A 12,104-nucleotide genomic window follows, 5' to 3' on the forward strand; every position below is an offset into this window, starting at 1 on the left:
GGCGCCCTCCTGGCCCAGCGCTGCTGCGCCGGCTCGCTTCGCCCTCCTCGGCCGAGGGTCTCGATGCGGCTCCTCCGTCTTCGCCCTCGATCTCGCCCCTCCCGTCCCCTCCCGTCCCCCCTCCCCCTTTCCCCGCCCTCCCTCGCTGGCTGGGTGCCTGGGCGGGTGGGCGCCCCCTCCTGCAGCCGTCTCCTCTCCGCTTTCTCCGCAGGATGCTGACGGAGCGCTCCCCCAGCGACCCGCCGCGGGATGCAGCGCGCGGCGCCGGAGCCGGCGCGGAGGGCGTCGGCGAGCCGGACCGGGGCTGGGGCTCCGGCAGCAGCAGCAGCAGCGGCGGCGGCGGCGGCGAGGCGGCCGGGCGTGGCGGGGGGCCGGCGCTCCCGGGGGAGCCGGCCTTGCCCAATGGGGTGGCCAAGGAGACCGGCCGGCCGCCCCCCTCCCCCTCCCCCTCCGCCGGCCCGACGCCCCCCGCCGCGCCCGTGCCCGTGCCCGTGATCGAGCTGGTGCGCGGCGGCCGCCCCGTCAAAGGCAGGGAGGCCATGCACAGCCAGCCGGCGGACAGCAGCGGCGGCCGAGCGCCGGCAGCCCTCGCCCTCGCCCTCTCCGCGGGGCCCGGCACGCCCCCCGCTGGCGGCGGCAGCGACGGCAGCCACGACGGCCGCGGGGTGCAGCTCAGCCCCGCCGCCGTGCCCGTCCTCCCGCTCCAGCCGCCCGCCAGAGCCATGCTCTACGGCCTCGGCGCCCCGCTCAGCGCCACCAGCAGGTCCGTCCGTCCGTCCGTCCGTCGACCCACCGCCGGGCTCGCCCGGAGCCTCTCGCTCTCCCCGACGCGGCTCTCGCCGGCCCCTTCGCAGCTCTGCCTGGCCTCTTGGCTGATCTTGGCTTCTGATCTTTCCTTCTGGTTCTCTCCCTGTCGCCTTCCCCTTCTCTTTCTCCAGACAGCCTTCCTCCCCCTTTCCTTCTATATCCTCGATGTTGCCCCCCCCCCCCGTTTGTTTCATTGTCTCAGGCCATTTATGCATGGGAGGTTTCGCCTTGGATTCGCTGCTTTCTAGATGTACATTTTTTCCCCATCTGAATTCTCAAAACTCTGCAGGGGGGTTTATTTTTTAGTTCTGAGAATTCGGATGGGAAAAAATGTGCAGGCAAAACCTCCCGTGCATAAATGGCCTGAGTCTGCTTTTAATGGACAGATGTAAATTTTGCTTTGTATACTCGGAGCAAGTTTACTAAACAGGCCAGACTTCCACCGAGCAGAGGATAAGCGAAGACTCTCCTCTTGTTTGTACATATCCTTTGTGTAGACAACTTTCTCTTTTCTTCTGAAAGCAACTAGCTACCCTTCAGTGAAAAATGACTGGTTTAGTGAGGGGCTGCATGGTATTGATCATATACATCTTGTCCTAAACTCTAAAGCATTTGTGATTTCTTTAAAATGTAGCTATTATCAAACAGCAGTGTATGTGATAGAAAAATAGTAGTCTCCTGTACACTAAAAACAGAACAGAGTGGTTAGTATTTACTGCTAATAATAGTAGGAAACAGCATAAAAAGTGGCAAAAGCAATTACTGTGCTTTGATCATAATCCCAGTGCTGGCTTTATAGATGGATTGCCTTGTGTTGCCACAATTTTGTTAGGCAATTTTTGAGGGTCTTTCTCATTTCATGCAAAGATGCAATGCGAATATAATCTTGATTTGTGTGTCAACTGCAAGCCAACATTATATCTACCCTGGCTTCTTAGAGATTGGTATCTGTTTGAACAATGACTTATTGGAACCAAATACTTTAATCAGGTTGAAGTTGGCTAAAAAAAGGTGCTGCTGCAAATTATATCTTGCTTCTTTTATTAGAAACGTGTGAAAAGTGCTTAAAGCAGGCATGTCATACATTTCAGTTCTCACAACATTCTAATGGACTTTGAAGGGTGTTAATGTGTTTAGGATGGCGCTGCTAGAAGCCGAATGGATTTCATGGAAGTTACACCCAAATAAATGTACTTCGGATTTTAGTCCAAGAAGCTGTGTGTGTGTGTGTGTGCTTGCTGAGCATTGATAGCGCGTACGCATATAATAAATGCTCGTCACACAGTGTGCACACAGACTTATATGTACATTTTCAGCTGAATTATATCGAATTCTTTCTCCTCGGCTTATATAGAGCTCTGGTGATCTATACTGGCTGGGTTCCCTCGTCTCATTGTGTTCTTTGCCTGTTGTTTTGCAGTAGTTTTTTTGGGGAGCCAGACACCTTCTCAATGTACAACAACAGTCGAGTGAAAAGAAGACCGTCCCCTTACGAAGTGGAGCTTTCTGATGGTAAGGAGATCCTTTGTTAACCTCCCTAGATGGGGTAATTGGAGCCCCAAGGACTGTCGCCATTGCTTACTTTGCGGGGTGGGTGGGAAACCTGCTTAGAGCAGATTATGGCCTCTGGCCTGAAGATGCCTATGGGGCTGTGATTCAAAACGATGCACATGCCTTGCTTTGTGGCAGATTCATATTGGTCCTGAGTGTCTGTTCAGCCACCATGCAGAGCCCACTTTGCAAAAAATGGTCATTTTGAGATCAAAAGAACATAATGGTCTGACAATGGCTATAGGTGGGGATGGGGTTTCGGACCCCCAACTGGGCTGAAAAGGTCCAGCCTGGAGATTTCTGCTTTCCCTTTCAGTCTGTGGCTGAACTGCTGGACGAGGTGGCTGCTTCCTCTCTAGCTCAGTCCTGTCATCTGTCCACTTTCTCCTGCCTGCTGTAATGAGCAGGGCTCCAGATGAGCTGCACAGCAGAAGTGGGTGTGTTTGTGTGTGCGTACATGTGGAGGGGAGGGGAGATGGGCCAGAAAAGTTGTAGCCTATTCTGCAGAAGGTGTGAAGGCAAAAGGGCGGGGGGAGAGAACAAACGGGGCAAGTGCACATGCTGCTGAACCCTGTGGGTGTCCCAGCCTCTAATTCTGGGTGTCTGTTCCTCAGCTATGACACTCCCTCCCTCCTCCTGCAGGCTTGCCTGAGCTCAAGCCTCAGTATCTTTCAGCAATGTGGTCAGGCCTTTCTGTATGGGTAGGGGCTAGGCTGCAGTCAGCAAATGGCGGGAGGATATCAATTTATTTCAAGAAATCCCATTCTGTTATGAAGGTTTCTTTCTTGCTGTTCCTTCAGGGCAGGACTGGGTATAAAGAAATACATATCCATTCATTCCATGTAGACAAGCAGACACTGAAGTCCATGGGATTAATGAAGGGTTGCTTGGTGGTTTGCACAAAATCATCTGATCGTCTGCTATACAAACTCAAGCTCCACCTTGGGCGAATACAATTAAGGGTAAATTTGAATAAGGCCAGTTAGAAGGGAAGAGCCTTTGAGTAAGCAGTTTATGAAAAGTTATGCTCAAAACTTATTACACTTTAAGGTGCCGCAAGATTTTCCTGTTTATCCGATCTTGTGGGGTTAGCTGATTGTGGAAACAGTATCATACAAATATGCACTGATGTATGTGAAAAGGGCCCAGGCAGTTATTCCTTCGCAGTTTGAACATGACATCCTCAGAAGCCAAGCATACATGGTGTGACCCACCATGCAGACCCCAACCCACCAGCTGCTCTTGACAAGCCTTCCAAGAGCTGCAGAACATAGCTCCAGTAGTGATATTAACAGTGCCCATTACAAACTGAGTTCAGGATCCTGGAAAGTATCAGATGATTACTAGTGTGGCATTGGCCGCCACCTATGACTCATTAGGTCAAGTATAGAGCAATTTAGTCAGCAACTGCCATGGAGACACCAGGTTATTGTGACGATGATAACTTAATTACCCAGGGATAATTAAATGGCTAAATGCCATACGAAGGTCAGTGCCATTTCCCAGCATGAGATTACCATTTAAGGAGGATGGTCAGGATTTGGAATGTATTTCAGAGCAAGCAAACATTTTTTTTGATTTATTCGTAATCTTGCTGTTTCCTTCCCCCCATGTATACAATTCAAACTTAATTAGGGATCATGCATAAAAAAAAGGAAAAGGTCTTTTAAAAATTCTGTCCCTTAATTTTATATTTTCAAAACCAAGTTTCAAATTTGCTTCATCTGCTTTTTTTACATAATGGCAGATTTCTTTTTTGTCCTTTATATTTATTTATGAACCCTTGATTCTTATATTCGAATTAATTAGGCTTGTATGTATGCCCCAGCATCTGTTGATAAACAAGCCTTGTTAACATTTATTCAAATATTTGATTTTGGGGGGGAGGGGGAAGGCTGATACATTGGGTCACCTTTTCCACAATTCATATGCAGATCAGACAAAGTGTATATTCCATTTTAAAGAAATTGGCTAAGTTGTTCAACGTGGCAGTGTACAGCAAGTCATAAATTGAGATGGCCATCAATTTAAGATCAGTCTTGCCTCATCGTATCATATATCTTAGCAATAAACCTGTGTCTTGAACAGGGATGTAATATAAGTGTTGTGTAGTAAGATAGTGTTGTGTGTGTGTAAAGTGCCGTCAAGTCACAACTGACTTATGGCGACCCCTTTTGGGGTTTTCATGGCAGGAGACTAGCAGAGGTGGTTTGCCAGTGCCTTCCTCTGCACAGCAACCCTGGTATTCCTTGGTGATCTCCCATCCAAATACTAACCAGGGCTGACCCTGCTTAGCTTCTGAGATCTGACGAGATCAGGCTAGTCTGGGCCATCCAGGTAAGGGCCAAGATAGTATTACAAATTTATAAATACCAGTAGCGTTATATATTTTTATTAAGGTCTTTCACCTCATCCTAATGGAACAACCAAGCTGAATTTTTAAAGAAAATTATATAATATAGAGCAGATTCACACTTTACGTGGCTGTGCAGTGCCTTTGGTTCCCAACCAGCATTTGCTGGATAAATACATAAATAGTGCATTCCTATGGAGAGTTACTCCAGTCAAAACCCATTCATTTCAATGGGCTTAGACTGGAGTAACTCTCCTTAGGAATGCAGTGTAAGTGTGAAAGAGAGATGGGGGGAGGTAGTTGTGAATTTCCTGCATTGTGCAGGGGCTTGGACTAGATGACCCTGGTGGTCCCTTCCAACTCTATGATTCTACCATCTGATGACATTTGGGGACAGATAGTAGGGAACTGTAATCAGCTGTGGCTCCTCAGAGCACGCCCTGTCTTCTATGTGTTTGTGGATGCATGCATCTCTGTAACGTTTTATATGCTGAAGACAGCCAAATCTTAATATACCTGTAGTATCACATGTATTTTATTTTTTATTTAATTAGCACAGTTATATTCCACTTTTCCATAGAATATACAATCACAAATAAGAATTGTAATACATAAGACATACAACCATAATTTAAAAGCAGGGGTAAGATTCTGATTAAAAGGCCCCCCAAAAGAAATGGCATGAAGAAGCTCTAAAGTATCACACAAATAACTTGACCTTAAATGCTTTGCCTTCACTCCAGAGGACCGTATGTACTTTATTGGGGTAATGGAACTCCCATGGAAACAACTTTCCCTCCCTGTTCACTACAATGAAGGGGGCAACATGCAATGCGAACTCCTGTGTACATAGTGTGTGGTCCTCTCCATCAATGTGAAAGGGGAGCCTCTGAGGACAGGAGAGCTCCATATGTGCATTATAGCTCCTACAAGGAAACCGTGAGATCAGGCAATTGTCTGAAATTAAATGCCATTGAAATTCTGTGGGATTGTTCATGCAATCCTAAATAACATTGGTATTAAGGTACCACCTGTTATTTGCTTCCTGAATTTCCACTTCAGTGCATATGCCAAAATGAGATCACAGGGAGCTGCCATCTAAAGTGGTTTACGGATAGTACTTTAGAGGTATCATCCTCTAGAACTTTGCTCCAGGTTCCCATGGGCCTGCCAGGGCTTCACTGGGACTATTCCTGAGTGTGATGCTTAAATACTAGAATCTTAATAGACGCCTTTGAAGGACTGGTCAATCATACTTTGGAGGTTTAAACCTGTTTTATGGATTCCGTCCATTGTCATATATGACTAACAACACGGTTAGTTACACAAATGCAGGTCTTTGTGGCATTGTAGCTAGTTACAGCATATAGTTAGCAGCAGGACGTCTTTATGATGCTTGAATCTGGGCAACAGAAAAAGTGGGAAATGTTGGGAAATCTGCTAAATTAAACAAAGTTAGCATAAAAAATAAGGAACAGTCTTACATACAAATGTATTGATTTGTCATTATAGAACAAACAGGGACACCCCCCTCCCAACCCACCAGAAATTAATCTTGTAATTGTGTGATTTTCCTCTCTGATTCAGTTTCATAGCAAGCATTTGGAATGGATTACAAAATATGAGGATAAAGTTCTTTGGGACAATTGAATGGAAATATAATAATGTACTCCCTGTTTGAAAAGGAGGCAGGTCTGCAAACTGCATGGGTCAGCAATAGCAGGAGAGCTGGTGTAGTGTAGTGGCAATTAACATGGACTAGATAGTCCTCTTCCGAGTTTTGAACTCACTAGGTGGTTTGGGCAATTTTTGGTCTCGGCTTCAACACTGCAAGTACAGAGATAACAATAGGGGCTATGTCTCAGTGGTAGAGCATCTGCTTGGAATTCAGAAGGCACGGGTTCAATCCCCAGCATCTCCAGTTAAAGGGAGCAGGCAAGAAGGTGATGTGAAAGACCTCTTCCTGAGACCCTGGAGAGCTGCTGCCGGTCAGAGTAGACAATACTGAGTTTGATGAACCAAGGGTCTGATTCAGTATAAGGCAGCTTCATGTGTTCAGTATGGACTCTATAGGGGACTTTTAAAGTTTATTGAAAGAAAGCATTCAAAACACTTTTATTACCTAAAAAGTACTACATAACTGCTAAATATTGTTATGAATGCACATTGTGTTTGTGAGCCATTATAATTCATACATACAGGTGGCAAAATAAATGCTCACTCCTGGTAGATGCTGAACTAACATTGGGACTGGCAGATTACTGACTGTGCCAGTAATGGTCTTTTTGATGTAGTAGACTAGATATTACCTCAATTGTTTTGATAAGGACTCCAGTAGCAGATTTGGAACTATGAGATCTGGTTTCCCATCTTATTTGTGAACTAATGCCAGAGGAAGTGGGGCTCATGCTTCTATTCCCACTGCTTCTGAGCTGCAAAGGGGAAAATGTGACAAATCTCTCCATGAGGGTACTCCAGATGACTCCTGTAGAGAAAAACATTGTTCCTGTGTATCTTGAATCATTAGGGCTTCAAGCGCAAATGGCAAGATATTCAGTAGGCTTTTCATTTTGCAGACAGAGAATCAAGCACAAAACATGCCCAGTTTTGAGAATTAGTAGGATCAACATTACTTATTTGCAATGGCTTTCCCCAGATTCCTCATTGCATCCCAGCATTTCCAGCTCTATGAGATACACCTTTGTCCTCTCACTCCTAATGTCCCTTCAGTGCCCAGGTACTGAAAAAAAGGATGCCAATTTCATAGAAAGGTAGTTGTGAATTATGCCAGTTAAGTCAATTGTGTAGATTTCTTAACTCACACAATATGTAGTTCACAGAGAATATTGGGTCAATGTTGGTTGCAGAAGGGAAAAGGACATGAAACATGCTATTGCCTTCTGCTTTAACATGTGGTGGTTCTTGCTCTTATGCACAGGGTTGAGCTGGTCGTCTGGGTTGGCGTTGGGAAGGAAATTCCCCCCACGGCACATTGGCAGACACCGAGGCTTTTTCGCTTTCCTCAATGGAGCATTGAGCAGGGATCATCTGTTAGGATCAGGTGGGCGTATCCCACACAATCAACTTCCTGCTTTGATTTAGGGTGGGTTAATTGGTTGGACACTGGTGGATCTCAGGCTTTTAAATGCCCTTGTGTGTTATACAAAGGGTGGAGACTGCAGCCGAACACTACAGTCCGTAAATCAATCAATCTATCTATCTATCTATCTATCTATCTATCTATCTATCTATCTATCTATCTATCTATCTATCTATCTATCTATCTATCTATCTATCTATCTATCTGACTTACTGAAGTTGGGTATTGTGCAAATAGCTGGAAAACATTTGTGGATTATAATCATGCTGCAAATAGATGCATTCCCATTCCTTTTTCAATCCTGGGCTCAACTGTCAATAATATTTTTATATTAAGGACCTAGATATGGGCTATGCATCTTACAAAGATAAAATAATTTACAATATACATAATAGGCCATAGAATTTTGTGATCTCTGCTTTAATTTAACCACAGGAATCCTTTTAAAAAATTATAAAACTAATAGTATTTTGATTTTATTTTCCCTAAATGCTCAACTCATTTTACATACATCACAATAATCCTTATAATAGCCCTGTAAGGTAGGCTAGTATGATTATTCCCATCTTACAGATGCCAGCTCAGTCTGAAAGCAGTTTGTGTACATCACCTGGTGAGTTCCAAGGCAGAGTCACATTTTGAACTGGAGACTCCAGCTCATGATGAAGAGGTATCAAGACAGCCTGTGGGTTACAATAACGTACTTACTCAGTATATGGGGTTGGACCTTATGAAGGATGAACAGAAGGAATTCACAACACAGATCTGTCTTCATTTCCCTTGCAGCTCCCTGCATGATCCTCCATTTCCTGGAAAGCTGTTCTAGAAGGCTGGTGCCCTTTGGAGAGTGGGCAGGGGGCTTCAGCAAGGAGTGGGAATCTCCCACCCTTGCATGAACAGCTGCTCTGGCTGCCGAAGAACTTACAAAATATGGGAGGGCAGATAATGGCTGTGGTTTCCTCTCGAGGTGCAGCCCACCATACTGTATTCTCTTTTTGAGGATCCCCTACCCAATTAGTAATCAGGGAGCAGCTTTTTGCAGGGCACAGTGGCAAGACGGAAAGGAAGAGATCTGTCCTGGGAACTCCTTCCTTTTGTGGTTCACAGGATCCAAATCTATTGTCCGTCTGTGTTATTGCATTATTCTTTTTTTTCCTGGAAAAAAAATTCTATTATATGTAATTTATGAGACTTCATAAATTAGACCAAATTATACTTCTGCAATATATTCAATGAAAAATGAACTGTAAATAAACAGTTATATATAATTAAATAAAAGTCAGAAAGCAGACTATAAAAATACATAATACATCTTCAATAAAACAATATAGCTTTCCAAACTGCTGCCACTGCATAATTAATTCATATGTAACTAATTTGCTTCAATCACCAGAAGCTCACCATCAATTTAATTTATTTATTTCTCAAACGCTTGTTCTCAATAATCATTAGAATTTAAACACACATATATACTCCTACCATTATTCATAAAAATGTACAATTAAATAATTCTATAGAAAGATATAATTCTTAATGCCAAAATAAATAAAATGGGTTGCAAGTTGTCTGCAAAGTAAGGCTTCTTAACACAACCATCTGTCAACGAACTGAGTGAATTCCATTAATTTCAGCTATTTAGCTAGTTGCCATACTCTAGCTATCCAAATTTTAATGTTTAATGTCTTTGTACTCTTCCAGTTAGTGCATTATTCTTATTGCTGCCCCCTTACAGGTTTTTAGTGGAGAGCAGTATCTGTTCTGTAGATGCGTTATGATTTGTCCTAATTAGGTAAATCTAGGACTAACAATGTACAGAAATTAAAAAGACAAATTAATTCTATTATGATATAATGTTAAGTAGTGACTACAGAAGACAGGCATTGATATCTTACTTGGGACATACAATAGGGTTGCCAGGTCCCTCTTTGCCACCACCGGGAGGTTTTTGGGGCAGAGCCTGAGGAGGGCGGGGTTTGGAGAGGGGAGGGACTTCAATGCCATAGAGTCCAGTTGCCAAAGTGGCCATTTTCTCCAGGTGAACGGATCTCTGTTGGCTGGAGATCAGTTGTAATAACAGAAGATCTCCAGCTAGTACCTGGAGGTCAGCTACCCTAACATACAAATGTCAATCCCAGTCCTGCCTCTTCTGCATGGTAGTACTTTGAATGAATCTGAGAACATTTACAAGAATTATTTCTGGTATATTTCAGTTGCCTTTGTTTCTTCTTTTATTTCAGTTCATTTCAACATATTTTTTATTTTATACAACAATGTCACTGAAAATACCCTGTTCCCTTAAGAACACAATAAGTACAGCCTGCTGGATCAGAGCAGTGATCCATCTATTCCAGCTATCTGTTTCATACAGCAGCCAACCAGCTGCCCTGGAGAACAAATAAACAGGGCACAGAGGCAGAGGCTTTCCCCTGATGCTGCCTCCATAATTGGTATCCAGAGGTTTACTACCTCTGGATATGGAGGTTCCTTCCCTTCCTTCCTATTGTGTTGCTTGTTCACATTAAAACATATTGAAAGAATATACTTGGTTTATATTTATTAGGTTTTTCTCAATGCTTCCCTTCCAGAAAAGGTAATTACTGGCCACCATTCCTTCCATCCACCCGTTGTCTCCCTAGCTGGGTTCTGGTCTGTTAGCTTGCTGATAACTGTCTGTATATCTATACAGTTCACAAGTATAAACAACCATAGCACCCTAATTCAGTGAAGTCAACTATAGGTCAAGGATGCTGGTCTAGGGAAACCTGGTAAAACAATGGAGTTTTCAGGATCATTTGTCCTTTGACCTGAGCTGTTGATTTGGTCAAATGACTGTAAATTAAAGATTGATTGACCTGAGCTGAGAATTTCTCAGCAATCGCTTTACTGTGGACCACAATCAACTTGATGATTTCCTTCTGGAAGATGCATGTAGATCCATCTACGTGGAACACAGTAACTTGCCAAGAGGTCATAATGTTTTAAAGACTAATTTAATTTCCACTAGGGCTTCCCCTTTATTTCTCCACAACAAAAAGGGTTAGAGAGGGGGGAAATGAAAGCTGGGAATTCAGAAAAAACTACTGACTCATGGCAACAGATCGTAACACTATAATGCTATAGTGATATAGAAATTATCATTTTTAAAAGGTCTGAGAAACTCTGGTAGCAGAAAATAAAATGGCATCTGTAGTGGCTGAGGCAACAAAAAATGGTGCTGATGTAATCAAGACCTTCAAAAATGTGCACCTTCCTGTCCACACTGATCCCGGCAAAGGGGAGGAAATCAACAAAGTAAATGGATAGGAGATGATGTGTGGATCTCCTCCCAAAACCCTTCTTTGGTTTGGATACCAATCCAGAGCAAAGCCTCTGTGTGGATGCAACTGTATGATACAGATGTGTCAATTAACTTTGGATGGGAAACTAGCTTTAATGTCTTAATAAAGACATCTATAGCTTTAAAGCCACCCTTTAAAATGAACAGATTCAATGTATATACTTAAATTTCCGTGTTGCTGTTAACCTTGTATCTCTTGCCATTTTTAGGTCCTCATACAAAAGTGGTCCGTCGAATATTTACCAACAGCCGGGAGAGGTGGAGGCAGCAGAACGTCAACGGGGCCTTTGCCGAGCTTCGCAAGCTCATCCCAACTCACCCACCTGACAAAAAACTCAGCAAGAACGAAATCTTACGCCTGGCCATGAAATACATCAACTTCTTGGCTAAGCTGCTCAATGACCAGGAAGAAGAAGGAAACCAAAGGGGTAAAGTCAACAAAGACGCTGGCATCGTGCAAGAAGATCTCCTTCAGGACATGTTGTCCCCAAACTCAAGCTGTGGAAGTTCATTAGATGGAGCAGGAAGCCCAGACAGTTTCACAGAAGAGCATGACATGTTAGATTCTAAGCATGCGAGAGGCATCCACCACTCTATTCTTCCAATCGAAAGCAACGCGCAGCGATGATGAAGCGACAAAGAGGCACAAGCAAGCCCCTGAGACCCTGGCGTTTGGAAGGGTTGCAGCCCTTCCCCCACTGTTAGCTCAGCCATTCAACGGGGACTTCCCAAGTTTCCTTTCGACTGGAACAAGACAACAGGACGATAAGGAGTTGGATCAAACCAAGTGCGTCTTTCTTGACTGTGCTGTGGATGAAGCACAGGCCTGAGAAGTCATTTTGCCATCTGTGTTGTTTTTGAGAGACTGGGTGAAATGTGTGGGCAGCACGTCTTGTATTCAAAGAAGGTTTATAAATGATCAAGCCGATGATCTGTTTTATGCAGAATATTTACAT

The 12,104-nt window shown here is 44.0% G+C and overlaps 1 protein-coding gene across 1 annotated transcript; it reads left to right on the plus strand.

Annotated features, from left to right (window-relative positions):
- The first annotated feature begins 212 nt into the window (after nucleotides 1-212).
- TAL1 (TAL bHLH transcription factor 1, erythroid differentiation factor) lies at nucleotides 213-11,779 on the plus strand. The gene is made up of 3 exons (XM_056845159.1): nucleotides 213-763; nucleotides 2,228-2,319; nucleotides 11,358-11,779. The coding sequence occupies exons 1-3, from the start codon at nucleotides 213-215 to the stop codon at nucleotides 11,774-11,776; spliced, it is 1,062 nt and encodes a 353-aa protein (XP_056701137.1). The 3' UTR covers nucleotides 11,777-11,779.
- The last annotated feature ends 325 nt before the right edge of the window (nucleotides 11,780-12,104 follow it).

The sequence above is a fragment of the Euleptes europaea genome, chromosome 2, assembly GCF_029931775.1.
Source record: "Euleptes europaea isolate rEulEur1 chromosome 2, rEulEur1.hap1, whole genome shotgun sequence".
Taxonomy (NCBI): Eukaryota; Metazoa; Chordata; class Lepidosauria; order Squamata; family Sphaerodactylidae; genus Euleptes; species Euleptes europaea.

Coding starts and splice junctions, on each gene's coding strand:
- TAL1 (XM_056845159.1), top strand. CDS start 213: ATGCTGACGGAGCGCTCCCCCAGCGACCCGCCGCGGGATGCAGCGCGC. Junction 764..2,227: donor CCGCTCAGCGCCACCAGCAG/GTCCGTCCGTCC, acceptor GTTGTTTTGCAG/TAGTTTTTTTGGGGAGCCAG. Junction 2,320..11,357: donor CGAAGTGGAGCTTTCTGATG/GTAAGGAGATCC, acceptor TGCCATTTTTAG/GTCCTCATACAAAAGTGGTC.